This window comes from Anabas testudineus, chromosome 9 (genome assembly GCF_900324465.2).
Source record: "Anabas testudineus chromosome 9, fAnaTes1.2, whole genome shotgun sequence".
Classification (NCBI taxonomy): Eukaryota; Metazoa; Chordata; class Actinopteri; order Anabantiformes; family Anabantidae; genus Anabas; species Anabas testudineus.
Window position 1 is genome coordinate 5,073,032 of NC_046618.1, and position 27,615 is coordinate 5,100,646.

Below are 27,615 nucleotides of genomic sequence, written 5' to 3' on the forward strand. Positions count from 1 at the left end.
GTGCCTGTCACAGTTTTATAGTAAACAGCTTTGGCTAATTAAAGCTTAATATTTCATCTTAAAACAATTAAGGATATTCCTTGTCCAAAGACAAGGCAGGGGCAAGGGGGCGGGGTACGAAAGACACTCAGTGCTGCCATTTGGCGAGCCAGCTGCTTGAGGGCGTTGAACAATAAACAAATATAGAGGCTTCATAATTTCATTAATTACAGCCATTAGCCAAGGGCTGTTACATAGCTGAAATGACATGGGGCGTCTAGAGAGCGGGACAAAATATAAAAGAGAGAGAGAACAAGATGGAAAGAGAGAGAAAGAGTGAGAGATGATGAACAATTGGACCGTACTTGGTTTGGCTTTTCATCAAAACACAGTAAAAACAACCACATCATCATGGTTACTCCTGCCCCTCTATACAACAAGGAGAAGGAAAAAAAAAGCCTTTGTATGGTGGGAAGGGAGGGAATACGCATACGTTAAGTAACAACATACTTCAAATTAAAGAAAAAAAAAACAGCAGCAGGACATTAATGGTAGTCTCAAATCCCATTGTATTACAACAAGGGACAGAGGGGCATGAACATAATGCCAACATTAGTGTGATGGGGAAAAATCGCCTCTTTCATCTTCAAAGAGAGGACCGTGGACTGTATGCAAGTCCTACCACGAAATAAACAAAAGACCCGATAAGGGCATGCATGTTGGCTGAGGAATGGACTGAACGGTCTCTATACTTATCTGAGACTGGGCCATAAATACCAGAGCTTTGATTTCTAATGTACAGGATGGGGATAATCTCGGAGCAGGGCCTTAATGGGACCACAGGCTCTTAATCAGAGGTCACGACATGATGGATTAGATCTATTAGACTAATGCCAAAAAGCTACAAATGGGGCCCCTGTCTCAATCGACTGTCAGACGTCGCTGTACATTTGAAATGATGAATGAAAAGTCATAACCTCTTTTTTTTTCCTATGTACTAATCTGAGAGCTGCCAGTGTTTGACCCCCCCCCCATCATCTCCAGCTTGATGGCAGCCAAAGCACGGAAGCAATTAGAAACATTATCTAAGCAGTTCTGCAGTGATGTAATCCTGCCTTCATCTTACAATGAAGTCATCTGACCAAATGCTAGGCTTTGAATTTGACCAGATCTATTTGACGGCGCCCTTGTTGCTCACTGTGAACAGGCAAATAAAAACATTCAAAACCATTAAAACACAACCATATGCAAACAATTGAAAAGCCTTTCTTCAGGCAATTCCTCTTTTTGATCCTCAGCAAACATGGAACAGCAAGATAAATGTCAAAGTTAAGAAAGAGAAGCGTAGTTTCTATGACAAGGCATGTGTCAGGTAACAGGCTCAATAAAAAGTAAGAATATATTGTAGAGTACATGTAGAATATGTCGACTTTTAAATATAAATCCTTTATGGAGGAAGAAGTTGCAGAGCATTAGTGAATGTGTGTATATACAGTACATATAGATGTTTAGTTGGTTCTTCAGTAGTTTGTTCAAACTGAGCAGCAGCTAGCACATGTCTGGGTGAATTATTAGTTGCGCTTGAGTGTGTGTGTGTGTGTGCGTGTGTGTGTGTGTGTGTGTATTTGTGTGTATGTAGAGGTAGGTGACAGCCAGTGGGCCATATCTGTCCAGCATTTGTTCTTATTACAATGGAATAGATGTGATGCTCCCAGCTTCTCGTCTCAGACTTCAGTAGCAAAAAAGTGTGCAGAAATCAAAGCGCACAATTCAAATGGGAGCGGTGTCTTATTTTTAATGAGGGAGTGGGTCCTAAAGCTACGGGACATGAATTTTGGGGTAAAGAAAAAAGGGGAGGGAGTTGACTGAAGAGGAAGTTGGGAGGGGTGACAGGTGGGTGGGTGGTAAGTCGTGGGAGCTTTTTCGTTTTTTGTTTTTTTTATTACTTATCCTCACATTTCTGGCTTGGGTACGCACCATGGGGGGTGCGGTGGGCGGGGTGAGGATGGCGGCCGGGGGCAGACTGGCAGGGAAGGGCGTGAAGGTGTGCTGGTGGGTGTGTTGGTGCTGGTGCATGTGCTGGTGTTGGTGAAACTCGGCCCTCAGGAGTGACACGGGGGCCAGCGGCGAGGCGGACGGCCCCCTGCCCCGCTCTGAACTCTGAACCAGGAAACGGTTGTTCAGCTCCTGCCTCAGGAGGTCATGCTCTGCAAGAAAGGAGAGCGAGGAAAACCAAAGAAAAAAAAAAAAAAAAAGAAAGAAAGAAAAAAAGGGGGTCGGGGAGAAGTGGTTGGGGGGGACACAAGAAAAAAAAAGGCACAAGCGCCCAGTCAGTCTTCACAACAAGGGTAGAAGAGAAGAAAGAAAATAGTCACCTGGCATTCTCTGTTTCTCCAGCTCATGCTGTGAGGGTTTTCTACGTGGGGACTCATTGGTGGTGGTAAGAGAGTTGCCTGTGACAATGTGCCAATCAGAATCCCCGAATGAGGCTGGCAATACATGATTGGTTGGTTGAATGATATCAACAGGCTGGTATCTAAAGACAAGAGAGAACCAAGAGTCATCCCAGCAGAAAACACACACACTCTTGCCCTCCACTAGAATATCTATGCACAACTGGCATATTTCTGACATATTTGTGGAGACACCCATCATTGCTGGAGACATTTGTTTCCTTTTACCGCAGCATGAAATTGCTTGTTTTGATGGAATTGTTGAACACATTATCAAATCGTTACAAATCACATATTGTTGGCACGAGAAAACAGCATTCTGGTTGTTGAGGTTGCGTCAGATTGCTGGCTGAGTGAGCCTTTTTTTTTTTTTAAACATGGGACTTTTCAAATGCTGCTTTCAATGTGCTCAGGAGCTCTCCAGCTGTAATGACTGTCCAGTTGTTAGCTGACATTTTCTAGTGACCTCATCACCCCTTCAACCTTCTAAGGTACTATAAATACAGTCCATCTTAGAAATTGATGTATGATGATCTCCACAAAATAAGACCTGGCACATGACTTGTTTTTGTTTGTTTTTTATTTTTTTTTTTACATTTAAACAGGTTGATTTCTATTCTGTGGATATTTTATGCCAGAAGCAACTTTTGGAACTGTATCAAATTATTTATTGGGTACTGGAGATATGTGTGGCACTAAATGACTATAAAGAATACTGAACGTACTATAGGTAATCAAAAAACATGTCGGACTTTTGTATTGCATTATTAAAATAAGTAAAGAAAAAATAAATAAATAAATGAATAAAAATGATCATGTGCATCTTTAGAGATACACGCTGTACTGTAGAATAAAAAAAAAAAAAAAGAAATGTAATGAATGTGCACTTACCAGATTGGAAATCACTTATAAACACCTGAATAGTTTCAACACCATATCACTAGTATTTTGTGATTTGAAGGGCAGATAAATCATTGGTCAATCCTAGTTAGTGAGTTTACACTGCCAAGGCTAAATGTTTTAAAAAATCTCTTGATCTAATTAAAACACATAAAAAACATATTAAAAGATGTTTTTGATAAGGCCACTTCTGAAAAGAAATTGGCACAAACTACAACCACTGTTTGCATCACTTTAGTTTGTTAAAGATATGTAATAAAGGTAGATAATCTAATAATAATAATAATAAAAAGATCTAACATTAAAAACTGGCTTTTTTCTTTTCAAATACCAAATACCCTAGGAGTTTTCTTCTCCGAGTGTCTGTTCCAAACGCAGCCGCAGGTTGTGCCTTAAGGTTTTAGCCCACATCCAGGTCTCAGAGCAAACCATTTGTTTCTCTTATTATTAATTTAAAACACTGACCATTGCTGTGAAGATATTACCATATTCAATTTCCTAATACTTAAAGAGCCTCTTAACTTGCTGGATGAAAAATTATTCAGTTTGCTGTGCAATAAAAAAGATTTTCAACATGCTTCCCAAGTCGCGTGTCTTCAGTGTTTACTATCAGAAGAACAGACAGTTTCTGTCTGGGTCACTCATTGGCAACTAATAGGGAAGAAAAGATGAGCTTTGTGACCTGGAAGGATGCTAATACATACTGGAGCTACTCTGAAGCTGCCATTTAGCATGTGAGGTGCGCGGCTTTACCTGGATAGGGGGTGCCGGCAGGGTGCCCAGGCACCACTAAACTGTTGGTCGGTAAGGTCGGTGGTGGAGGCAGTGTGGCTGGGGTTGCAAACATGGCCGGATGGCGATGGGCTGGGCTCCGAAGGGAGGAATAGTGCGAGGTAGAGAGATTGGCTATGGACAGAGGCAAGGCGGGGGCTGAGGATGGGAGCCCGCTGAGGTGGTGGTGAGGGGATGGGGGCAAGTGCTGTTTGGGAAGACTCGCTGGACTGCTGCTGTGGCTGAAGATTAAATGGGAGACAAATTAACACTAGATTAATATTAAAGTTAACACAGCCTGCTGTACATGTATTAATTTATTCAGTCATAAGATATGGGGGATGTAAAACTACGCTGCACAGCTCATTTACATGCAATATCTTTGTGTCCATGTTGCTTTGTTGCCAGCTCAGTGTTAGGTCAATTTTAGTGATATAATACTTGACACTTTGCTTTTGCAACATAAGAAATAAAGTGTCTGAGAAAATTAGGTGAAACAGGAAGTAGTTGAATGTGGCGTATGTACAGCAACAGAGTGATGCTCAATGAAAAACATTAAATCTGACAGCTGGTTATTGCAAAGTTGTACAGCAGAAAATCAATATTTGCATGAAAACAGTCAAAACGGAGTAGAGTACTGAACTGTACAGTATATTGTTGCATTGAAATATGTTATATCAATTTGGAAATTGCTACAGTTTATTTATTGCTGTCTCCACTAGAAAGGCAGGCACGCTTTAAAGGAAAGTGGTAGTGTCGGGTGACGACTGCTGAGAGGATACTGAATTTCTCCTTCATTGTTGTCACCAGATGAAATCTCTAGCAGCCTTACAAAGACATACCTCATCTAGACAACTGAGGCTGAAGACCGGCTCAATATATCACTGACCAGTGTGTTACAGTTACAATATAGGATGTGTACAAGTGTAATTCTAAGTGTGCAGCCATTTTTAATTAAGGACAAATGCGTCCTCTCTGTCCATCCCTGTCTGTAACCAGATGTGCTCGTAGCCTCCTACCTGATGTCGTGGAGGCTGCTGCACTGAAGGGAGTGATGCAACTGCTGGCTGATTACTGGCCGTGTGTGGTGCTGTGGAGGTGGAAGAACACGGGGTTCCTGGTGTGAAAGTGGGTGAGGAGGGTGGGACTGGGGATGGGGTGGAGCCCTCAACAGGGGAGGGGTAGGGACAGGGGGTGGAGGTTGGTGCTCCTTCTTGACACTGGGAGGAGGTGGCGTTGGGAGTCGCAACCTAGGAGGCTCTGGGGGCGCTGCTGCCGCAGCGGGGGCAGGGGAGCCCGTAGGTGCCGAAGCCGGGGTGGGGCTGGGCACGGGTGGTGCAAAGGGCACCTCACTGTTGCTTTGCTCCTGGCTGCGCTGGAGCCCCGATACTTTGGCTGAGCTACCAGTCTTAGACTCAGGACTCTCATTCGTCGGCACACCTGAGAAGAAAAGAAAGTGAAATGTAAGAAGAAAGTTCATCTAATGACGTTAGTCTTGTAACAGTCAGCTCAGATGTCAAGACATTTTGTGATTTGCTTCAAACGCACCCCATGTCTTCTACAGATAGCCGTAGAACGCTAGATGTTTGCCACTGCGGGTATTCAGAAGAGTTTGCATAATCAACCACAGCTCCTTTTTCTACTTTATAATGTTCTCCCAGCGTCTTCTGCCCAAGGTTCCTCTTGTTTCCCTCTCCCTAGGTTCCATTAAGTGTTTAATCAGGTCATTTTCATGCTTGACTATAATCAGATGATCCAATTTCTTCCCGCGATCCAGTCAGTATGAATAAATCACAGCTAATTAAAGTTAAATGTCGGCCCCTATTCAGGGCTTTGCTGAGCACACAATCTGGCATGAAATAATTATGTTTCAATTGTGCTGTGAAGAGAGATCGTGGCCCCTTATCTTGGCCTCTCTGCCACTGCGCCTTTCTATCCTCCCTTCCTGATCTTTCAGAGGATTTGGGAAACCACAGCAAAGCACTCTGAATTCGGTCACTTTGTCTTTACCATTCATCAGGGGTCTTTTCAGCAGACAAGAAGCTTTTATAATCAGCATTCCACCGAACAACGACTTTTCATACTTAGGCTGTTGCAATTTAATGACTGTAATTATATGCTGAAAATGAAAGTGGCAGAAAATGCAGCATCTCAACACCTTTCACACACACAAAGAATCTCAAAGCACTTATGAAATAAAAAAGAAAAAAATATTTGGTGATCTGCGTTTCGCAGAGTTATAACAAAAGGAAAAGGTGGCACAGAGAAACAGAGTTTGTGGAGATGGTAGTCCTACAACTACAACAGAAAGAAAAACTACTTTTGCTTCTGAACTAATCAAAGCCACTAGTGGTGGAAATTTCTTATGCATGAAACATCACATGCACACACACAAAAAATATATCAGAGAAAGAAAGTGTTCATACACAGATAGAGAAAGAAGAGAGAAGACAGCCTGGTGGAGATGAGGCTCTCTAAGCGGCTCTAATCTAAGCTAAGATGCAGCAGTACTTCAGTCAGAGGGCTTACTAGCGCCTCAATTAAAAAAGCTCCACGGGCACTCTCGACGGTAACAAAAAATGAGAATGAGAGCCGGGAGCTGCTGTCATACCAGTGAGAACTCGACATGCAGCCCATTAATGGAATATCCAGTCTCTATTAACAGCCTGCTTAATCTTTCAAGGATCCTAACACCCGTAAAAGGAACAATAAAAAGAAAGGGTAGAGCTTTTATTGTTTTATTTGTTGAGCTCCCCCTGCCCGCTCCTTGCATTTTATGAGAGAACTGGGGCTGGCTAAGGTGTCACCATTTTCAAATGAATTCTGGGGTCCGGGCGTATATAGACCTCCAGATTTATAGGGGTCTGGGATTTGGATTAAACTGTCAGACTCTCGTTCCTGCAAGCGAAAGAAAAAGAGGAAGACTGAAGGCACAGACAGAAAGACAGGCACATACAGACAAACAGAGGCGAAGAAGCAAATATCCACAGTCGAAATGTCGCCGTTGGGTGATGTTGCCGTGGCAACCTGTTCTCCGAGACACAATGCGAGGCGAGTGATACTGAAGGAAGTCTCACTACAACCACTAGGAGATAGAGACGGTGTTCTAATACTAATGCTGGGAAGCCAGGGCCACAGCGAGCTCTGGGTTGTCTTAATGATGATTCTAATGGACTGTAATGGAGGCCGGGAGGTATCAGCTCAGACCAACCCGTCCCTCATTAAAACTGCTAACACACAGACACACATGCACGAGTACACACACCAGAAATTGGCTTCACAAAAAAAAAAAAAAAAAGAAATTCCAAAAAACCTTTCTGTGTGAGTGTATTGTACGAGCAGCTATAGCCACAAAGCAAAACAAAAAAATCATCATGAATATGATCAGTAAGTCAAATTACTTAATTGCTTCATAATCAATGGCAACGTACCAGAATGGGATGTATTGTATGTAAGTATATATACAGTGTTAATGTGTGCTTGCCTTTTTTAACTGGTGGTAGAATATGATTTTACTGCTAATAGTCTTACCTACTAGACCTTTTCACTATACTTCAGCATGTTTCAGCAGCAGCCATTTTAAGAATAAACCAACACGCAGCGATAACAGACTGACAGGGATACCTCTCTGACACATGTCACCTAAGGCCTATATGTAGCAAAATTCAAGATTCAATCACTGCTGTTTTTCAACAAACACTGTCGCCTCACTGCAAACCGCTCAACTGTCAACTGCAGTTTCAAGCTTTTCAATGAACTGACAAATTCTGCCTTGTTTTGTTCCTCTTGTTCCTCAGAACACGCTTTCCCTGCAATCACATACTGAAGAAAACAGTAGGCAAGCCACAGGCAGTCATGTGAAACAAATGCCATACGAGTGTCTGTACAAAAAATGTGCTGTCCTCAAGCCCTGCCCCGCAAACCTGAGCAGATGGTGTGAGTAAGTCAGGCAGGTTGGAGGGCAGCCCGGCGGAGGGGGGTGGCAGCCCACGTCTCCTGTTAGCTGGGTTAGTGCACCAAGGGGGCAGGGACATTCCCTAGGGGGGTGTTGGCAGGTCTGCTCACCAGATGACATCTCATCCCAGTATTGATCTTTTTTATAGTTGTTCCTGTGGCCCTGCTGACTCAGGGGAATTGGGCCTTTCTCTATGTGCACGCGTCTGGGTTTGCAGTGATATTGGCTGGGGGTTGGAGGGGTTGAGAGAAGAGGGACAGAGGGACTAAGGTAGCAGGCGGACAACATGCCACTGGGATTCACTAGTGATGACTGATGTGTCCAGTGGGGAATCTGAGGTGAACACAGTGTCGCTACACAGCTGTTCCTGCCTCCGATATCCTTCACTTGTGACCCTGTTCGTCCCTGTGGAACATCTGGAGAGCTGGCACCGATCTAGTCCTATGTGGCCTTTACACAGCCAGATGGCCCAGCTTGGAATGACTTGGACCAGTCTAAAATGGCTTGGCCCTGAGCTGGACAAGGATGAGCTTAATGTCATTATGCAAGAGGCCTCAATAAGGAGACCCCTCTGAAGCATGTTCTGTTGACACGTGTCACGTCAAGAACACAGGACAGAAGCCCCAAAGCACAGCATGGCACACTTTTGCTCTCATATGCTGTGAGTTGCAAAACTGAACACTCTAAAAAGCATTTGCTTTAAAGCTTTTTTCCACCCATTTTATTTTAAATACACACCTGGCTATCTGCAAATAGACCTAAAGACCTTGTGAATGAGATGAGGGCCCTAGAGAATATTCTCATTCGGCCTCCAACAAAAACCCTCAGCAAACGAATGCTGTGCATGCAAATCAGTGTGATACATAAATTACCTGCTCACTGCTGACACTGATACCAGTAAATACAACTGCCAGGGAAATAGAACCTGTATGCAAAAAACCATTTCAGATTAGATACGAGGGTATGCAAATTGTCCCTGTGACGGGGGGGTTGGGGACTAAGGGAAGCTTAAGGCTACTGGGTGTTCTCATTTACTAGGCAAACACTGCGGTTCACTCCCTTCATGGCTCTGCCAAAGCATAAACAGTCAGGGCACTGATAAAATAGGGACATGAACAGACAGATATTTAAATAAAGCGGCATATCTGCTGAAAGACGTTGGAGGATGCAGAAGGTATGTGAGAATGCATGCTGCCTTGATCCGTCTCCCGCTGGCTCTGGTTGACAGAATATTCTGCTGCTCTTGACGGTTGAGCTCACAATGATTTGGTTTTTGTACCTCTCTAGACAAGCAATCTGCACAGCGCCAAGGCTTAGCTCACAAGTGAGTGACTGTGGAAGATGGCTATAACAGATACTGGCAGAAGGCAGGAAACCGCAGTCTTGCCAATCAACACTTCATTGCAGTGAGGTATTCACTCATAAAAAAAAAAAAAAGGCAGGGTGATTTCAACAAATGATTTTGTATGAGAGGAACAGAAGGCCTGAGCAATGTTGAATCATTGTGCTAATAATAAAATCATAGGAGAAATTTGCATGTCTTGCTTTCCCTCACACTATTTAATCTGCCTCGAGCATCTCCAAGCTGGTAACGAGGGGAGCCAAGGCGACGTTTTTGCAAATCACTCAGAGATGTTAATGGGGGAGTGGACGAGGAGAAAGCTGGCCAAGATAGCTAAAGAGTGGGGACAGCTGGCACGTTTCAATTATTTCTCTCGGTTTCTTCGACGCAGCTGACAAAAGGAGTAGATGGCAGGAGAACGGGGAGGGGTGTTAAGCTGTAACACGTTTACAGTCAAAGCCCAGGCATAAATCGAGAACCCAATGTTCACTTCTGAGAGCTGGCAGCTCAAGCTACAGGATGAATCAGTTTTTCCTGTGCACATTGGACCCGGATTCAAACTCCGGCCATATGGTGCAGGACACGTATGCCATTCACCTCTCTTGGCACATATGCCAATGTTGTGGATGGGAGGCAAATGGCGGGGAGCACATCTTCAAATCAAAAAGAAAAGGCAGAGGTCTACATGTTCACTGTCTATATCCTTTTGTCATACAGTATGCGGTTTAATGGTCCTCTAACAGCAATGTTAAACCTTAGTAATGTTAAACCTGTCACTAATGAGCAGCAGAGATGCAGGACAACTCTATACTCACTTCCTTTTCCTCCCAGAACTACTTCAATTACACATCCCCCTGTTGAGCTAGCAGAGCTCATGTGGACTTGGGGCAGTCAGTCTCAGCTTCTTATGAACACAGTCAGGTCGTCTAAGGTCAGTGACGCTGGCCTGTCCTAAATAAAAGAGCAAACATCTTTGAACTTTCAACGGAAAAGCTAAAGTCTAATGGCTCCTCTGACATGGCCCACCCTGCCAGCCTGGAATTTGACCCCTTTCGCTGTCATTGACCCATCACCGACCTTGGTGACCCTCCTTACCCTGAGGCCACTGTGGACAGACAGCCAAAGGGCAGGAAGAGGGGGTGTGGGGGTTGATCTAAACTTTGAGGATTGTGTGTTGAAAAGAGGGGGAGCCTTCAGGAGTTATTTGTGCAATGCTGTGAGCACTAGCCTTATCATTTCATTAATTAGCATGACACGCCTGCCTGATGGACTTGAACGCCGCAGCAGCAGCTGTCTCAATTGATTACGGCAGTGGACGTGGTGCTGCAATTATCGAGGTGACTGGAGACAACGCCTGCCACTTCTAATAAAGTACTCCTGCTTCCCACATGACGACACAGTAGTGGGAGGACGGTGGCTGCCTCCCTTTGCTTCCAATACCTTTAAGACCTTTTCAGAGTCTCTCCACAAGGATTCCAAGGAGTTCAACACAGGCTGTAGCATGTGAGCAGCATGCCAGCTTTACTTAAACTCACATAGCACCGGTATAACTTTTGTGCCCCACAGGATAGCATCCTCTACCTAGCCCACCAGCTGGCTTGCAATCTACTGAGAATGGGATTCAAGTCTAAGCAGAAATTGAGGGAGCAATGTAAACAGAGACACTGCTTTCCAGCCTCATTTCATGTATGAACATGATTGAAGCCCACATGCCTCTAAGTGGATATAATATTATCTTTCAGTGCCGTACTGATTACTTCTCAATGGAAAGAAAATGGCTGGGTGAAAATCCTTCAACAAATCCTAAGTGGCATGACAGTGGGCTGAAAGAGCCTGCATGTTTTTCTTTACCTCCTCCTCCTCCATCTCCATTTCCACTCTTAAAGCAAAGCAACAATTGGAAGCTGACAGCTCTGAACCGTGCACCATACCTCATTCACTGTTTAGACATATGCAGCCATTGCAATTTAATACCATGAAAGGGGTAGGACAAACATCTTTGCTGACATATCGTATTTCCTCAAGTGCAGATACAGGGGTTTATCGGTATGAGTATCAAAAGCTGTGGTTTTGACATAGACGTGGCCGTAGCTACTCACCTGCTTCATGCAAATACAGAAGTCATTTTCATAATGTCATAATATCCTCTGACAGCTAAGAATGCTGATGCAGCTAGCTTTTCCAAGTGCTAGTTAGTATAGGACACAACACATAATAAACTAAAACCGGTCCGCATTACAGTACCAATGGGTAACCACAAAAAGAGCACACAGCAAAAATACTGTACCTAGTTCAGCGTTCCAATTTTCCTCAGACTATTGTTCAAAACCCAAAGGTATTTTACTTACACTAGTGCTCTAGTTTGAAATCTATTTGGAATTTTTTATTTCCCGTTATACAGTAGATATATATAGAATCCACAATGTGAACTTTCCCTCACTGAGAGGAAGGATGCCGTAAGAAAAGATCTTAGCATGGACTATTTGTCTAAAGATAGCACCCCAGTGTGCATTAAAGTGCTTTGACTTAGGTTTCACATATCTGCAGGCCCCCAGGGAAACACACTGTCCAGTATAGACCCACTGATGTAATCAATGCCTCTTCTATAGGAGGATCCTGCTGCTGAGCTGCTCCTGGGGTGCTGCTGGGTAATTAGGCTTACAGATGGAGACCCAGCAGCTGTTGAAGACTAGACTAGAGCTGCCATTTTCCCCCTGTTAATGGCTACATGCCAAAAGAGCTGCGTTCTCATGAGCTACAAGCCTTTTATTCTGCAGCAGTCAGACCTTGTGATATCTGAAATCTTGTACTTGTATAGGTTTTCTATTATCAGTGGGGTGAGAAGTGGGGGGTGGGGTAAAATACATGTTTGGGGCTGATGACACACTTGGAGGGCTGAGGTGGAGATGTTTGAAATAGCTCTTATATGGAGCTTAGTTAGACAAACACAAACAAAAGCTTCCACAAAATCACTCCCCTCTGTCTCCCAATCACCATGTTCTCCATCACCGCAGAAAAAGAATCACAATTGGAGGGTGTATCAGGTTCACAAACATTCGCTGTCCTTCCTTGCAACCCATTCATCATTCTAGATTAGAGAAAGAGGGCATGACTGAGGAAGAGGGATTAAGTGACCTAGAGTGGGGAAGAAAGAGGTGAGTTAATAAGGCAGAGGTGAGGGGAGAAGGAACAGAGGGCAGGGAGTTGTGTCAGGTAAACTAATGGAGGCAAGGCCTGGATCCTGACCTGCTGCTAACACATACACGCAGGTAGCAACACGCACATATGTGGAGGAGAATCTAGGTCTGGCCTTCTTGAGCCTTTGTGGACAAGGAACATTAACAACAGCCTGCACGTCTTCAAGGCTGCTATGAGCTGACGCATTTCACTGTGGTGTTCCAAGCACGGCAAGTGAAGAATTGATTTGTTTGGAGTGTGAAGGCGGCGTATCAGTTTGGGGAAATGTGTGAATGTGAGTTTGTCTGTGAAGAGAGTGGGGGTGGGGGGGGGTGCACGGTGAAACGGGAGCGAAATTGGACTCAGAAACGAGCCAAATCACTTGCGAGATGAAACAGACTACACCAGGAAAAAAAAAACCAACAACAACAACACAAGGCCTCAGAAAAGTGTCAAGCAAGGCAGTCTGGCACAAAAGCAAAAAACAAAAACAAAACAAAACAAACACACTTTTCTTTCTGCTCGACATATTTCAGACTGCAGATGACAAAAACACTGAAAGAGTTAGAAGAATCAAAATCAAACCACCGAGTGTGTCTGACTGTTTCATGAATCCATGTCGAAGCGGAGGCTCCACACCACATCAAACCCTGTAAATTCTCCCGAAAGCCTTCTCTCTCCCTTTAGCAGCCAGCACTTAGATTATTGTGTGCAGCTAAAAGGTAAGTGCTGGGACTGTCACACTTGAGAGTGTGTTTTAAGCACCATAAAATATCAAGACCCAGATGGCTCATCCTCCCCAAAAAACATGTCCACTCTACCTCAGCTACAGTGGCACCTGCTACCAGGATTAGGTCATTGCTACGCCAACCTGGCCCACTAATACAGTGTGCTGCAGCTGATAAGAAGCCCGGGGCACTTTAGCACGTGCCCCACACTTAACAGTTGATGAGTCAATACCCGTATCATTAGGGTTGGCAATAGCTGTATATTGATCTTTTCCAAAAGCAAGGAGAGCCATGATTTTGATTACAATTCGTCACTGTAAGGCTTCAACAGATGTTTTTGTGACGGTCAATACCAGTGCTGATCATTTTGGAGTCTGAACATGACAGGTATTTGGTTGTGCTACTACATAAATTTAAAAATGACCTTTTCATGTCAACAACATCCAGAAATGCTATATTTTGGAATACCAAAATCGACTGTAATAATTATCGAACTGCATCATACTGAAATGGAAAAAACTGATCTTAGGCTAATATCAGCAAGAGCATGTATCAGTCTATAATGCTGCTGAAGCTCTATACACACTTCTCCAAGGGTCTATGGCTTTGGAACAATATCCCGTGCTTCTTCCCAAAGTAAACAGCAGTGAAATCCCAGTCCTGCTGCTCAACACAGCAGCATTAACCCAACAGCCAGGGAGGTTGGAGCCCATGCTCTGCTGAATGGGGTATTACAGTCAGTCAGAGGCCATTAGAGGCCCCATCACCAGGGCCTAGTGCAGAGAATTCACCAGTAGCCAAAAACAACAGCCAAACAGATGACCGCTTGAATATTGGAGGAGACCACACTGTGCATATTTTTTTTAAAACCACCCCTGAAACGGCCAAAAAACAGGCCCCTGTGTCTCAGCGAATTACCGCCTGTCTGTTAACAAACACTGGGACGATTAATGGTGCACAGGTCCAGTGAAATACAGGACCGAACACAAGCCCTTTCTCAGCAGTGCATGTCGGGTTACTGCTTTCACCATGTGTAGAGCATCAAGGGTATTACCTGGGTTGTATCGCAAGCCTAGCCAAACCCAGCCCTCTGTCAGATATACCATACTGGTCCAAGTCTGTGGTATTACTTGTAGACAAAGTGGCTTCTGATAAGCTGTTGACAGAAACATGGATGCTAATATGCTAATGCTGGAAAGGTATGGAGAACCGAAATACTGAATAAACAGTGGTAGAGACCACCCATCTGGAAATACTTGGATAATACTTTATATGGCAGGCTGATATTTCTGTTTGATTTGGGATCATGTTTCCTGGGTTCACCTCCTTTTCTCCACCCAAATCCTCTCTGGCACATTCTTCTGATGCATGGATGTCCTTGTCCGTCATGGAATCTGAAGCATTTTACATTCGTTCTGTTCCTGGCAATGGTTTTCCCATCTTTATAAGCCTCTGTGAACTGCTTCCCAAAATGTCCAATCCATTACAAGCATGTTTGTAATATCCATCTAGGCTGACGATTGTCCCGTTGCCAGCGATTGTACATTATCCAAGTGTCGTGTTTGGCCACAATCGCCTACCATCTGGCTTTGTCAATGAGCGTTACAGCCTCATCTGCAAACAACATTGGCTCTGAACTGCTCAACACAGATGAGCTTAAAAAGCACATAACGGAGAACTGGGATCTTCAAACAAATGCAGGGCGGGGGAAAAACCCACCCTTGCTGGCAGAATGACTGGAGCTGGGAATAAAGGATTAAAAACAAGAAAACCTGCAAGGGATCACAGACGACACGCTTTACATTTCAGGCCTGACAGCAATGATAAGACGCTGGTCATGTATTCTCACAAGTAAACAATGAAAATGCCTTCCACACTGCAGCTGGCTGTGCCTTCATTGGAGGAGGAGGAGGATTAAGATTAGACAGAAGATGTGATGAGAGCTACAACTGCTCTCTAGAGTTATTCTGTCTAAATTTTTTCCTTTATCCCCCCAAAAAACAAAACATAACAAAAAACAAGCAGCCTACATCCATTTTAACTTCCATTTCAGCCCTTGTGTTTATCCTGTCGAGATTTGATTAAACTTGTGTTTCACAAGTTGATCAGCTAACTGCAGGGGCTGCAGCTCATCTGCCAAAAAGTTTCGCCTTTGTCGGGGAGCCTCTGATTTCCTCACTCGCTGCTTAATAACCCCCTTACTACACAAGACCTTAGTTTATACTAAATGACTTAGTGAACTCATGGTTTGGTAGGTGAGGCTGAGGTTCAGGTTTCAGGTCATTTTCACACATATGCATAGCATACATTTAAAGAAAAGAAGACAGAACAGACATAACAGTGAGTGGAAAAAAAAAAGTATGTGCAAAGAAACAACAAAAAAAGACTACACTGTAAAAAAATTAAATGAATTATTTGGTGTGTGAGAGGCCTGCGTCTGTATGTGCCACCACGGCATACAGACGCAGACAAAGCGAGGAGGAGCAAGCGTGTGCATTGAAAGGCCAGAATGGCAGTAAGATGGCATTTTATCATTTAACCTGAACTGAAAAGGCAGCACTGAGAAGCCTCAGGGGAGCACTGACCTCTGTTGTGTATAAGAGAGGCTGCACAGTAATGCTCCGTATTGAGGTGATTCAATATAATCACTTTGACTTCATCTGATACACCGTGACACCCTCTGTATATGCCGACCCGTTCTGAACTGTTCTGAGATGTTAAGCACAGCTCGGTGATGACACTCGTAGCATTATGAACTGAAGAAGTGTAGTGAAACTGCTGCAGTCCAAAATGCTGGTCATGCCCTGACAACCTATCCTAAAACTCCCTCCTGGGTTTTACTGATTTTGTAATTGCTCCCTCTTCAGAGCTACAGCTAAATCCATATTCAGTCAATGAACACAGAGCCACACAATGGAGACTAATCACACAGCTTTCAACGTGACTCCTATTTCCTGTCACAATAGCTGATCACCACCCACGGGCTCTCTGACACAATGACAAGCCAATGGTGGGACTGACTGACAGGTGTCAAGCACCCTGACATCTAATGGCTAACATAGACAAGAGGGAGAAATACGGTACTGTATATTGACCATCTAACAGAGTGGCTGTTTCAAGATTGAAGCTCAACCAGCAGTAAACCATTACTCTAAACAGGGGCTGAGTTAATATTTCATGCGCACTGGGCTCTCTGCACCGACACTTTTCTAATGGACATAATAGTGCTCCTAGGGCAAGAGAGTGCACAGGGCTGGCGTGACATAACAGTAATGACTTTACAAGCCAGCTAATTGTAGTGCATAAATAATTAGGCCTCTCTGTGAAAACAGGCAGCTTGTAAAACCGGTGCAGTATGACATCACTTCCTGAATCATACAAAACCTAACAATTCCCTCCTGTCAGCTTTTCAACATGGCAGGCCACAGAGGGTTTGGGGGTAATGCGGCTCGGTCCCTTTGACTGCCTGCCACTCTACATAAATAGTACATGACGATGTCATCGTAATTTCAAACGCTATAAATATTGAAGAAGAATTAAAATAATTTATGGAACACCACCGTGCAACAGGATGTGTTTGAGTGTGTATGTGTGTGGGAGTGTTTTGTCTCTTTTCACTCCTCTCTCACAGCGAACGGTGAAGCGATGGGCAGTAGCACTGCAAGCTGGGAATTCTGTAATTGCTTTTTCTGTCCCTGAAGCAGGTCTTCCTGCTTTAAATCAAAAAAGGCAATCTCTGTCAGTAATGGCTCAATTAATAATTAAACACGTGCCTTATCTCTGCTGAGCTCCCCCTATTTATTTTCATCTCTCCGACAGGGATGGCTGCACAAACAGCATTAGCACTATCAATACAGGGAGCATTAATATCAGCCCCCTTTCTCCAAAAACAAATCACCCAGCTCATAAGCTGTCCTGCATCTGTGAACAGTAATAACCCAAAGATTAATAAAGAAACAAGCCATATCCTTTGAGTTTCTCCAGTTGCTCCAAAGTATTTTCTCTCCCTGAACAGTGTGTTGCCTCACACACCTGACTTCAGCATTCTGCTTAGCGTTTGCACCATTTCAATATTTAAATTAAATTAGGAAACACGTGAGCTCCCGTTCCAGCTCTGTAACAAGTGAGGTGGCATAAATCGATGGGGATCGTTTCGTTTATGCATTCCCCCCCCAGCTCCCTTTTTCACTCAGTGCGGCTGTCACATTCAAGTGCCCAAACCTCAAAACACCAACGCTTGACCATAAGTGCTATGTCAATATAGGAACCTTAAAAAAGAAACCATTTTCTGCGACCTGTCTGGACTTTGTCAGCCAAATTACAGTCGGTACTGGAGGTGAGCTTCACCAGGCTTAGATTCCACAGCGGTGATGCCTGCTTTCGATTCCAGCGCTTGCTAATCTGCCTGTGTGAAGCCACTGCAGCACTTGTGTTTTTCCAATAATATGTCTGCCTCCAGTCATCTAGCCTGCTTTCTAGTCAGCCAGCCAAGCACATTCTCCATCTACCTCCACTCTATCCCGATTCAACGGCAGCGAAAAGCTGATTAGTTGGTCAGAGGGTCAACCTCCATTCATTATTTAATGGGTGAGAGGCTGCAAACAGTCAGGCTGGCCACCGAGGTTAGTGATACATTACACTGACCTGGCCAGAGGAGAGCTGCCTCGCTGAATACAAACATGCTCTCTCATCTGCTTCACTATGCCTGAGCTGCCCTCAATCCCCCATGCCCCTGACCTTGCCGCTGCCTCTCCAATCACTGTCCTTCCTCCCTTCTCTGGCATTCAGAATCTAGCAGGTGAGTCTGTGTCTCATTTTTTCTGCAAGGTTGCACTACAGGAGCAGGCAAGGCGATGGAATAAGAAGAGGCTATGGCTGGGTAAGATGCCAAAAACATTAACAATAAAAACTGATTTTTTCATTATACACACACAGACACACACACACTCATTTTAGGCCCTGCCATGCAGCTGGACTAATAGTGGCCAAGTGTATAAAACTGCTCTGCCACATTTCCTCTGAATTAAAGCTGACAAAGTCTCATCCTTGGACTTTATACCCGGAGTCAACCACTTTCATTAGTTTTTAAAACTGTGTTTTTCAACCTACCAGCATAATGAAATTGCAGTTGCCTTCTTGAGCTCTTATCACATTGAGCAATGAGGTAATGACTGCAGAGCTGGACTCCTAATCCTGCAGTTATGCAGACTCTGACTTTCAATATACTTATACTCGAATGGTAACTTTACCTTTTATTAAACACGATTTCACATCAATTTGTCACAATTTCACTTTCCTGTGTGTCTGACTCTCCTCACTGTCTTTCAGTTTCACAGTTCTACAAGTGTGCTCCCTTGTTTTGGCGCTACACGCGTTAGCTACATAATCCAATTTCTGTGGCCTAATAGGGTCATTGCATGGAAGGCTGACCCAAATGCAGCACAGAGCCCTGAGCTGAAACTTCGTTGTCATTTTATTATTGTTACAGTTGAATTTTTTTTGGTAATAATTATTGAGATTATTTCATTGCCCGACCGTAGAGCAGTACATAGCTCTTTTATTGACATGCAGTGAGCACCAGTGGGGGAACAAAGGCCACTCAGCACTTATTGAGAGAGCAGGCTCACAGACAGGGTGGTTGATTAGCGATTCGACATGGGGACCCTGGACTGTGTAGCACATAATGAGAACTTAGGGAGCAAGCCATGAGCTGATGTGGGAAGGAGGTACAGCTGAGGTGGGCTGCGGATAGAAGAGAGAAGAGGCAGGGTTTCACCATAAGGAATCGATTTCCCACAATAGCAGAGATGGATATGTGAGTAAAAAGACTCCATAGAAATATGCAGGGGTATGGGCAGAGCCCTAAATCCTTAAGCTACAGCATTGGTAATGTGTTTATATATAAACAGTTAGAGGATAAGCTCTAAATCCACTGCCAAGCTAAATGGTTTATGCATCTTTTTTGTTTGTTTACTTCTATGTCAATTAAGCAAATTAGTCCGACATCCCTGACGAGCAAGAGATCTGAAGTGAGCGGATTTTACATTCATGTCCAAAAGCTTCTAACTCCTTGAACACCGCAGAAACCCCATCTTCACCTTTCATGTGGCCTCAGAGAAATGTTAACGGAGTCAGATGTGCATCATGACAGCTGCGTGTCTGTGTGTGTGTTTGTGTGTGTGTGTGTGTGTGCTTTTTCTCTGCTACGTCTGCACGCTCTCTCCCTCCTTTGTTCCACTGGTCTAATCCAGTATGTGTGGGCCGGTAAGTTTAATGGAAACAATTTATTAAGTCCGGCTTAAAATGCCATCTGCAGCTAAGCCTCCCAAAGCCGCTAAGCTCCTGGTTTCGCCCCGGAGCTTGCTGTGTTCACGCTTACTGTAATGCTCTGTTTAAAATGAGCACAACGGGTCAAAATTAATCAGGATTACAAGGGCACAAATCCACTTCAGAAATGGGTTTTCTACCAATCTTTCTCCTGCTACCCCAACTTGCCCCAGGTTTGTCTGGTGGTCTGCACACCACACATGTTTACCCTTACCCCTCGCAACAGACAACAGGACCTTTTGAGCCGGCCCTCGCTATATCTTTTGCTCTCAAAGCACAACATTCAACATGTTCTCTTCAAATTCCAAAGTGTTCTTCTCAGTTATTTCTAGCCGCTAAAAGATAGGTGATACCTCCTTTCCATTTTCATAGGTGTAGCACTGTGAAATGTCATAAGAAGGCCCACCAGTGGAGTGTTTATCTGTTGCTCTGTGGAGCTGCCTGGTACATGCTCAGCAGCTACATTTAGCTCCTCATTCGCCTTCAAGCAAGTGACAACAGTAAACTCTGACCTGCAATTCAATAAGAGTAGCCCTGAGTGGAGCACAAGTCTTCACAGAGCCTTTACTTAAACATGCCATCCTCCAGGAAATCAATAACTTGCAGGAGGTTTAAGACAGGAAATAAACAGAAAACAATAACTGTTAGATAATGCCTGCCCTTTGTTGTGCCTTCCTACCTCATAACCACCAACACAGACAGACATTCAGCAGAACTTGTGCTAGCTCTTGGGTAACAACATCCACAAAGAATTGCACAGTGTGCGCTGTGTTATTACAGATACCATTAGCTCGTGCTATTATCAGTACTGTTAGTTTGCATCTATAACAGGTTGTCAACAGCCGTGCAATGTCTGTGGATGACGAAAAGTAAATATGAGAGAAAGAAGGCCAGGGTGTCTGGGTTTTACCCGAAACCATGTTCTGTGTGCATAATTACAGCGCTCTGACTTTGCTGATTACAATGTTGGTCTTTCCTCTCCTCTATTAACCCTGAACCGTTTCATTAACATGACAGACTGCGGGCCTGTGTGCAATTTGGACTTAACCTCAACTGTTTGTACCCGTAAACGCTCACCAAAATAAAGTTCAGAAAGGAGCACAATGTCCAAAAGCAAGGGAGAGGTAAGAGTAAAAGACACAACATTCATTATCTAAAAATTGTACAAGCCAAGCATCATCACAGCATTATATATTTATGTGTGCCACAGTGTGTGTGTGTTTGTGTGTATGTGTGTCTGAGTGTCTCTCAGCCAACAACTCGACAGGCCTGGTGATCAGAGGAAAGCGGGCTTTTCATTGGTCCCACAGGACTGTGAGTGAGACCAGTAATGGCACACATACGCTGCATTCTAAACCAGCCCGTGGGCTGCTCTGTATCACACACACACACACACACACACACACACACACACACACACACACACACACACACACACTAGTCTATGCCAAAAACAAACCCTGTCCTAGAAGACACTACAGCTCAAAACAAAAACAATGAAATGCGAGATGAGTGCTGGTTGGGAGCAGCTCTGCAATTGTAGCATAACTTCTTCCTCATCATCCAAATAACACTTCATCAAACTGCTGATTTGCAGCATCACCCGTTCTAACCCCTAACTCTAATCTGTTGCCCTTCTTCTACATTACCCAAACAGGATCTGGTTGATCTGTGTGATGATCAGGAGAGAGTCTGATGGGATTGTCTGGATGTAATTCCAGGGTCCTAATCCTCAGGCCTGTATGCACATAAGCAAGATCCACAGAGGCCTAGCTTTCTAGCTGACATGGAGGGGTATGTGAATGTGTATGTGTTGGTACTATTAGTTCTCCAAAGCAGAGTATGTTTAGACGGAGTCATGTTGTGTACAGACCTGCAGAGAAAATAAGGCAACACCCAGACAGCTGTCACCAGCAGTAATACAGCAGCACGTTGGAGAATAGATGTTGGACATGGTCTAATTGTTTTGCAAACTGTGCAAGTCTGGAAGTCATTGTCATTGTCGGTTTTGCTGGGCTGATGCTGGTCACAGGTCATCTACATCACACATTTAGCAGGCGTGGTTTCTCCTTCTTGTCAGCCATGCTTTTTTCAACTCAGAAGTCAAAGCTACTTCTGGTGTTGCCTGCAAAACCAGGCAACACCTTTGTATTTAGGTGAGAGGAGGTCTAGTTTTCACAGTGGATGTTGTGATGTGGAAGTGAATAAACTGAAGGTGAACAAAACCTCTCATCTGTGATTAACAAAAGGCAGGAAGTAGATTTACAATGATGCTACAAATGTCTACAATATCCCTTTGGGTAAAAGCTCAATTCAGAAAAGTGGTGGGCCATGTAAAAGAAATCAGGATATTAAACATTCACTAGAAAATGATCAGTGTGTCATATAAATACACAGTTCAAGACTGAGTGCTACATTTCAGCTCTTGTACAATATCTCCATTAAAAATATCGGTCTGTGCTGCCCTAAATTACACAATGCTATCTATCTATCATTTCAACAGTGCAACAAAAACCAATTGAGGCATGCTGATTTATTTCACTGGTCTGACCTGCAGACCCCCCCCCCCCCCCCCACCACCCCCCACCCCAAACTCTCCTTGTATGACCATATTTTACACAGTTCAGCACTTCCACCTTCTTCTCTGCCTGTGTTAATGGCCTCCTTCTGGGTCTTGCCCTGGGGGGACGTGGTCTGCATGCTGCTAACTGTCACTAAGACGCGGATCGTGCCTCCCTGAATCAACAACTTGACACCGTTCTCCCTGCTCTGACCTGGCAAGCATCATTGCATTTAGTGAATTTACAAGTGCAACCACATTTCTGTGCCTGCATTGTACCTGTTGTACCTGTTGCGACCACATACATTTATGTGACTGGATACACAAATGCACAAAATCACTGAGACCGCGCATGAACCTACAAAAGCAAAGGCTTTACGATCCACATATGTATAGCATATACGAACGTGCACACACAGAATTTATGTTGTCTGGGGGGCTGACAAAGCTCTTTCTCTCTCTTTCCTTTGGCATCCATTATAGTCCAGGCCTGCTGTCAGAGAGCTTGTATTGCCTGAGGGGAAGTTCCCATTTGTGGGAGCATGTGGCAGGGAGGCTCTAAATCCCTTCTAATGAACCAATATGTAGGAGGGCTAAGCCTTTAGTGGGGTTGTCCAAGAAACGCCACTATGCACCCAGGCAAAAATGTATGCATATGTAGTCACCAGACCTTGTTTATGTCTCCTGACAATTTAAATCTGAATGGGAGCTGCAGGATTAGAGTGGAGGAGATTTGGACTCATTCGCAAAACCCAGTTGTTATTACGTGCATGAATAAGACAGAGGGAGAAGGACTGAAGGGAGAAAGCAGAGTGGCCTCTTACCTTTAGGTGTAGTAGGGGAAAAGAGCTTCTCCGATCCTACATCAGACACCTGGAAAAAAAGAAGAAGGCAGAGCTTTAGTGGATTTGTGTGATGAACGTCAGTCAGTCCTATTTAAAAAAAACAACTAAACTGACCCATATAATAACAATATAGATTATTAAAGAGTATTCACCAAAACGAATGCAAGAAGAGTGCAGTAAAAGGCTGATTCAGCCACAAATGTGGCCATAAGTGCCACACACAGCATTACACAGTCTATCTACAGCCCCCAAAGAGCCAACAAAAAGACCTCCCTCTGTACCACTATGGTCCTCGTCTGGCTTTTTCCTGTCAAAGAAACATTAGGTGGCACTATTGTGCCACCTGAAAACCCTAAAAGAAATGCTATCAAAGACGGAGGAAGTCAGTAAGGTGGCTATGCAGCATTAGATACGCTCTAAGACTCCTGCATACATGCTGCTTAAAAATTTAGTTCTGGAATATATTTCAGTGGAATAAAATATGCCATGAACTGAATGTGGCTCAAATCTAAAAGCTATTAAATTATCAAAAAATAAAATGAAATCAATAACAACATCAGCCAAAACTGGAAGTAAACTGATGATATACAGCATAAAAATGTATTGGGTCAGAAGCAGTTGATAGTCACTGACAGTGAGCAGTGGAAACCTGGTGGAGCAGTCAAATGGAGGTCGGCTGAAATACTTGAGGGAGAAAAGGCATCTGACTATGAAGTGATAGTGGAAACTTCTAGACTAAACACTGAAAGGTATTTTTCTGTCTCCTCTGGATAGATGTAAATTATGGCAAGCACCACCCAAATGAAAACACACCATACATATTTGCAAAAATACACGCTGACCAGACAGGAAATCTTTAAACACTATGATCAAAAAGCAGTAAATCCACACAAAACCTGGCATTGTGCAAAATACCACAGCAAAACGTCTGTGTGCTTGGAAGATAATATTAACAATGAAAATCCTGCTCAGCCTGTAATATCAGCCTATATGGGGGCTTTGTTTAAAGCCACCATTTGCCTTTGCTTTAGCTACTCCCATCTGGGTTCTGCAGACTTGTAAAAAGCTGCAAAAGCTGAACATATGTTCCACCCAAAGGGCCCGAGTGTCCTTAACTGCCACGCTTGTATTTTATGCAGCACAAAGGGAGCATATGTAAAGAATGAACAGTGAATCAGACTGAGTGCAAGAGAGACAGAGACAGAAAGAGAAAGCAAACGATTGTGTAAACACAGATGGCTGTCCTTGGCATCCCCGTTAGTTCTTCACAAGTGTTTTGAGGACGTCCTCTTCTTTCCAAGACCTCCTAATATCTCCTTCACTGCCACTGTGTTACAGTTCTCCTGTGTTTGTCTGTCTGTGCTTCATGTCTCGTCTCCAGCTCTAACCACAACACGGCCCAGGGAACATCTCAACAATATGCTTTGTTCACACAGCAGTCAGAGAAAATACAGGTAGGAGACCGTGACAGAAGAAAACAAGACCAATTTAAACAGCTGAGTCTACTAAAACTATTTATAACGAACACAGTGCTACCAACTGCTTTAGCAGACACTAAAAGTCACAATTTAAAACAGCAGTTAAGAATCTAGTGAAATGAAGCAATGTAAAGAAGGAATATCACAAGTTCTAAGAAACCAACCTTTTAATGTTTCACCACTGTTCCCTTTCCTTCCTTGATGCAGGGTTTCACCTTAAACTAAAACACTGTTAGAACAGCTGATCGACCAGTGTGTGTGCGGCTGTTTAATACACTGGCGCAAATGTCACATAGCTGTTCTTTAGTTTTGTCTCAATAAGTGGAACAAGGAGTGGAACAAACACTCAGCTAAATAGAGATGTTTCCTGTTTCCTCTTACAGTAGACGAGGCGAAAGACTACAGAGCGAAGTCAGAGTGTGGTGCATTGCCCTCTTTCAGTCTCCCAGCACTAGGGCGCCAGGCTACAACACAGCCTCTTTGTTAGCTTTGGACGACATTAAATGCTCCAGTACCAAGCCTCAGTACTGTAGCAGCACAACCTCAGCCTTGAATCATGGCCTCGGAGGCTCTGCAAGAAAAATATGGGCTCAGAATGAAATGAAGCCTGTCAAATGGACACGGGAGCTCGCTCAGGGACTCGCTTAGTGTGGCACAGGGTCACCAAAGCAAGAAAAGACAGGTTAGGTCATGCCATAACTCACTATAGCAGTTACAATTGTTATGACCAGAGTGGTTATCCGGAGAGCAAAGCAGACATAATATGTTCTTGAAAAAGAGAACAGAAAATGCAGAGTTTGCCAACACAGTCTAGATCTCCTTATTTCTATTTTGGCATTTTGAGTGTGCAGTGAGCTGTTTTATATTCCAAACGTATTCCAAGTAACATCAACAACCAATATTTAGGTTTTAATACTGTGTTTTGCACCTGCCAAGTCTGCATGAGTCAGTCGTATAATCCACAATTACAAGGCCGGCTTACAAAAGTACTTCTTAAAAAGGCATGTCAAAGCAGAGCCCTGATTTGGCTAGCTGTTGTTTTTATAGAACTTTCTGGGTTTTGCTGGTCAAATTGACATTTTTTTCATGGGGCTGTGCTGCTGGCAGCCCGAGCTGCCTGCGGTTGTGGCGTGCAGAGGTCGTGTATAACAAATTCTTCACACTCTCTTTGTTGAGGCAAACCTGGGTGCCATTAAAAACAGACAGGGAAAGATGAGACAAAGGGGAAAATATATATAGAGAGAAAGAAGTAGACAAATAAAAAAAAACAAGGAGCAAAGGTTTTCCAAAGGAAACAGGGAAATTTAACCATTTTAAAAAAATAATGGGGGAAATTCAAGCCACATTGCCCGGGAGCCAAAAGCCCTTGGAGCAGGCCGCAGGAAGCCTGACCTTTGTGGGGTCCATCTGCTATTTGAGCCTGGGGCTTCAGGGGCCTGGCCTCCTCTCTAGAGGGCCCTCAGCAGGCCTCAGCTTTCCTTCCCTATTCTATTCATTAGCCATGCTTTATGATTCAGCTTCCTCTGAGCCACACAAGAGCTCCCTGAGGAAAGAGACTGCTGGAGAGAGGGAGGAAAAAAGGGAGTGAGACTGAGGGAGGGTGAAAAAAGCAAGAAGGAGTCATAGGGCCCAGCCGGGGCCCAGCTCTCAGCAGCTGTGAAATCCTCCCGTTTCCTCGGCAGGCGTAAAAGGAACAAGGCAGAAAAAGAAAAAAGAGGAGGCCAGGGAAGGAGCTGGGCCAGTAAACCCACCATCAGAGTGCTAACTCCCTAAAGAGCCACATGCACAACCATAATTCCCAGATTTAGGGAATGCCAAATTACAAATTACACTGCTGTTTGTTTTAAAAAGTCCCCATCTTCCCTGAACACCAATGACTTATTGGCTGCATAAATCTCTAGATAATAGCCGAGCCATAGGGGGAGGGCAAAAACCCTCACTAGCAATAAGTGAGACATTTACTGCAAAGCGAATGCATTTGCCGTCACAGCAAAGGACTAAAAGAAAAAATAAATCCATGTCCGCACTTGTCCGCGTCCACACAGCAAGCTAATTAATTTAGAAAATCTGAGACACACTTAATTGCATTTTTTTAGTGTTAAAAAGCTTGCACGCTTAATTTTTGCACAATGGGCCAACTGAGCGAGGCAATGCAGGCAGCAAGGGAGGGCGGTATAATCAGCTAAATGACCTTCAGGCATAAATTTGTGAAAGGCATTGATCAGTTAAAGCTGTGATTTCACTGAGACGGGAAGGTCAGCAATTACCCACATTCAATTAACCTCATTTAGTAAAGACTGCTGAGAGACCAATTTCTTTCCCCACTATCCCTCACCCACCAAACCTCCAGTTTTATATCAAACGATACCCAGGCCGTCCATCTACCTTTGATCTGAGACTTCCCATTGCATGCCCTGCGTTCCTTAGAGCTTACCAGTGATCTACAAACAGGAAGAAATCGTAAAGCCAGAGGTTAGGCAAACCTGGACTAAATAAACCTAACGGCGTCTCCTCTTGTCCCAGTGAAGCAGGTAAAGCCGATTCTCTCACTGGAAGACATCTAATTTTTACACAGGCTGGCAGTGTTACCACAACAACTGTAGCATGAAAACAAAGAAACCTGTTAGCAGGCTTTATTGTAGGCTCATGTCTGTGAAAACTATAATTACAATTTAGTTCTGAGTCATTTGGCACATGCTATGTTCTTGACAGACTGTTGTAAGCGGTACAGCAACTAATCTTAACACTTGTATATCACAAGCCAAATGTGAGCCAACAAGTTTTCAAAATGACGTTTCCTTCGCTTGAAAATGAAACTTGTACAACGATTGGCAGCTAAACAGTAAAACCAATTAAACAGGCACTATAAAAGATGATCGATTGTACAAAATGACAGATGCGGGCGGACGAATGCCGACCTAACACCCATCAGTGCAGCTATTATAGCTAGAAGCATGTTGTCTATTGAGTGATCACAGAGCATAAGAAACAAACACAGCACATTGCTGGTCAAGTCTCTGAAAGCAGTTTTTTTTTTTCCAAACTAAAACCCCAAAAGCTGCCATTTAAATAAGAAAAGTTAAAAACCCAAATGACAAAA

At 43.9% G+C, this 27,615-nt stretch overlaps 1 protein-coding gene across 8 annotated transcripts in view; it reads right to left on the bottom strand.

Moving 5' to 3' along the window:
- fbrsl1 (fibrosin-like 1) overlaps positions 1–27,615 on the bottom strand; it is a 244,229-nt gene that overhangs the window by 10,818 nt on the left and 205,796 nt on the right. For 5 of the 8 annotated variants that reach the window (XM_026342356.1, XM_026342354.1, XM_026342357.1 and 2 more), the window contains 4 exons: positions 23,017–23,065; positions 5,123–5,543; positions 4,086–4,345; positions 1,936–2,186 (listed from right to left, as the gene is read on the bottom strand). In XM_026342356.1, the coding sequence (XP_026198141.1) occupies positions 1,936–2,186; positions 4,086–4,345; positions 5,123–5,543; positions 23,017–23,065 (981 nt within the window). Of the gene's footprint in view, positions 1–1,935; positions 2,187–2,354; positions 2,516–4,085; positions 4,346–5,122; positions 5,544–23,016; positions 23,066–27,615 lie in introns of all 8 variants that reach the window. The other 3 variants (XM_026342360.1, XM_026342359.1, XM_026342355.1) reach the window with 2 other exon arrangements.